This window comes from Plasmodium reichenowi, chromosome 10 (assembly GCF_001601855.1).
Source record: "Plasmodium reichenowi strain SY57 chromosome 10, whole genome shotgun sequence".
Classification (NCBI taxonomy): domain Eukaryota; phylum Apicomplexa; class Aconoidasida; order Haemosporida; family Plasmodiidae; genus Plasmodium; species Plasmodium reichenowi.
In genome coordinates, this window is record NC_033655.1 from 404179 (window position 1) to 406678 (window position 2500).

At 16.3% G+C, this 2500-nt stretch overlaps 1 protein-coding gene across 1 annotated transcript in view; it reads left to right on the forward strand.

The window, feature by feature from the left end:
* Positions 1-1242: 1242 nt before the first annotated feature.
* Positions 1243-2500, forward strand: part of PRSY57_1011400 (E3 ubiquitin-protein ligase, putative) — a gene marked incomplete at both ends in the record, with an annotated part of 3529 nt that continues 2271 nt past the window's right edge. Inside the window, one exon of the mRNA XM_012907703.2 lies at positions 1243-2403. Coding sequence (XP_012763157.2) covers positions 1243-2403 — 1161 coding nt within the window. The remainder of the gene's footprint in view (positions 2404-2500) is intronic.

The window sequence follows — 2500 nt, forward strand, 5'->3', positions numbered from 1 at the left end:
GCTTATTAAATTTTTAAAACATAAAAAAAAAAAAATATATTTTAAGTTTAAAAAAAATATTTTTAATATAAATATTCAAAAAAAACAAAAAAAAAAAAAAAAAAAAAAAAAAAAAAAAAAAAAAAAAAAAAAAAAAAAAATACCATAGTAATTATATATTATAATATAATACATCAATATTATTTCATATACATTCTAATTTAAAAAAAATGTATATAAATAAATGAATCAATATTATTATATGTATATATATTATATAATATTTTGTTACAATTAAAATAAATATATGTCATTATATACATATATATATATATATATATAATACATTTATCCGATATTGTAGTCATGTATATTTTCTTTCATAAAACATAATTTTGGCTATATAAAAAATTTTGAAAAAAACAAAATTGATATAATATATTTTCATACTTTTTATTTTTTATTCTTTTGTTTTTATATTTAGATGAATTTTGCTTTTAACTTTGATATTTATATAAAATTTTAAATATAAATATAAATATAAATATATATATATATATATATATATATATATATAAATGGATATATATTATTTATATTATATAACATTTCATTTCTTATTTATATGTATATAATATAAAACACCTCCAATTTTAGTAACACAAATTGCCTTACAACATATATATATATATATTATAATATTTTGAAACGGTACACTTTTAAAATACACTACATAATTTGGTTATATTTATGTAATCAATTTATATATATATAAATATATATATATATATTATATTTATTTATTTATTTATTTTTTTTTTTTTTTTGTAATTTTCCATATTGTTTTCTCACTTTTGCAGCTTTAGAAAGTGAATACTTTTTTCTTTTAAATCAAAAAAAATTCGTCCTTTTTATGTCCATAAAATATATATATATATATATATATATATATATAAATTTATTTATTTATTTATATTTATGTATTTATTGTTTTCTTATCAAGATGAAATAAATTTAAAAACAAAATAAAAATATATGATTTCATCTTGTAGAATAAGGTAACATCATTTGAAATTTCAGTACGTGTACATATAAAGAAAAAAAAAAAAAAAAATATACATATTATATATATATATATATATGTGCTTACCTACTTATATTTATAAAGTTGTCTTAAAAAGAGATCAAAATATACATACCGAATAAGATATATATTTATGTATGTATATGTAATTTTTGCACGTGTATATGTTATAACCAAGAATGAATGGTGATCATAAATATATAAAAAATGAGAGTAGTAGATATAAGGAGAAAAATAAATTAAACAAAAATATAAAATTGGAAAAGGAGATATTTCGTATAAATGAGAGTGATGTGGAAGGATCGCATAAATATGAATCATATGAAAGTTGTGATATAAGTGTTAGCAGTCCTAGAAATATAAATGAGGAAAAAAATAAAAAAAAGGATACTAAAAAAAATAAGAAAGGTACTAAAGTGAATTATTTAGTAAATTATAATAGATATAAACCAACAAGAATATATTTATTTAAAAAGAGATGTACTTATCCATATGTAAAAAAAAATATTAATCAATATGTTAATTGTAATTTTAGATATTATGTAAAAGAAAAAGATTATTTACTTCAGAATATTGATGAACATATAAAATGGGATCAAATTGAAAAGGTTGATTATATTATATATGATAATACTTATTTAACATGTCCTATATGTCTTGAAGATAATATTATATGTCCCAGAATAACCAAATGTAGACATATATTTTGTTTTTTTTGTATTTTAAAATATTTTATTGATGAAGAAAAAAAGATATGGAAAAAATGTCCAATATGTTTTGAAATCATTAATGAAAAAGATTTACGTATTGTTAAATTTCATTATGTTAAAAATTACAATATTAATGAAAAGATTAATTTATGTTTATTATATACAGAAAATAACAAAATACATTTAAAATCAGATAGATTATATTTTAATAATAATTTTAATATTACTAATAATTATTTTATAAAAGATAATAAAGTTATCGATTATAAATATTTTGTAAATATAAATTATATGAATGAAAATCTAACGACAGTCAGTCAATCTTATTCAGAACAAATACATAAATTAAATCTAAATTGCGGTGTACAATTTTCAAAATTTTTTTATATATACAATCCTTTATCTATATGGATAAAAGATTTATGTATTTTTAATTTTATTCTTACAAACAATAATTTTAAATTTCTTGCTTCAGATGATAATGTTATAGAAAAAGCTATAACAAATATTAAATTAAAAATTAGTGACTATCTAAATATACCTATAGACAAGTTAAATCCAAAACTTCAAATTGATCAAAAGAATTTTGATGCATTTTATTTGTACGACAATCTAGCCCACGACGTCTACGTAATGATGAAAAAATAAAACAAAATAAAACAAAATAAAACAAAATGAAATGAAAATAATCATGCTAGTGCATACTCAAACATATACATATATTTTA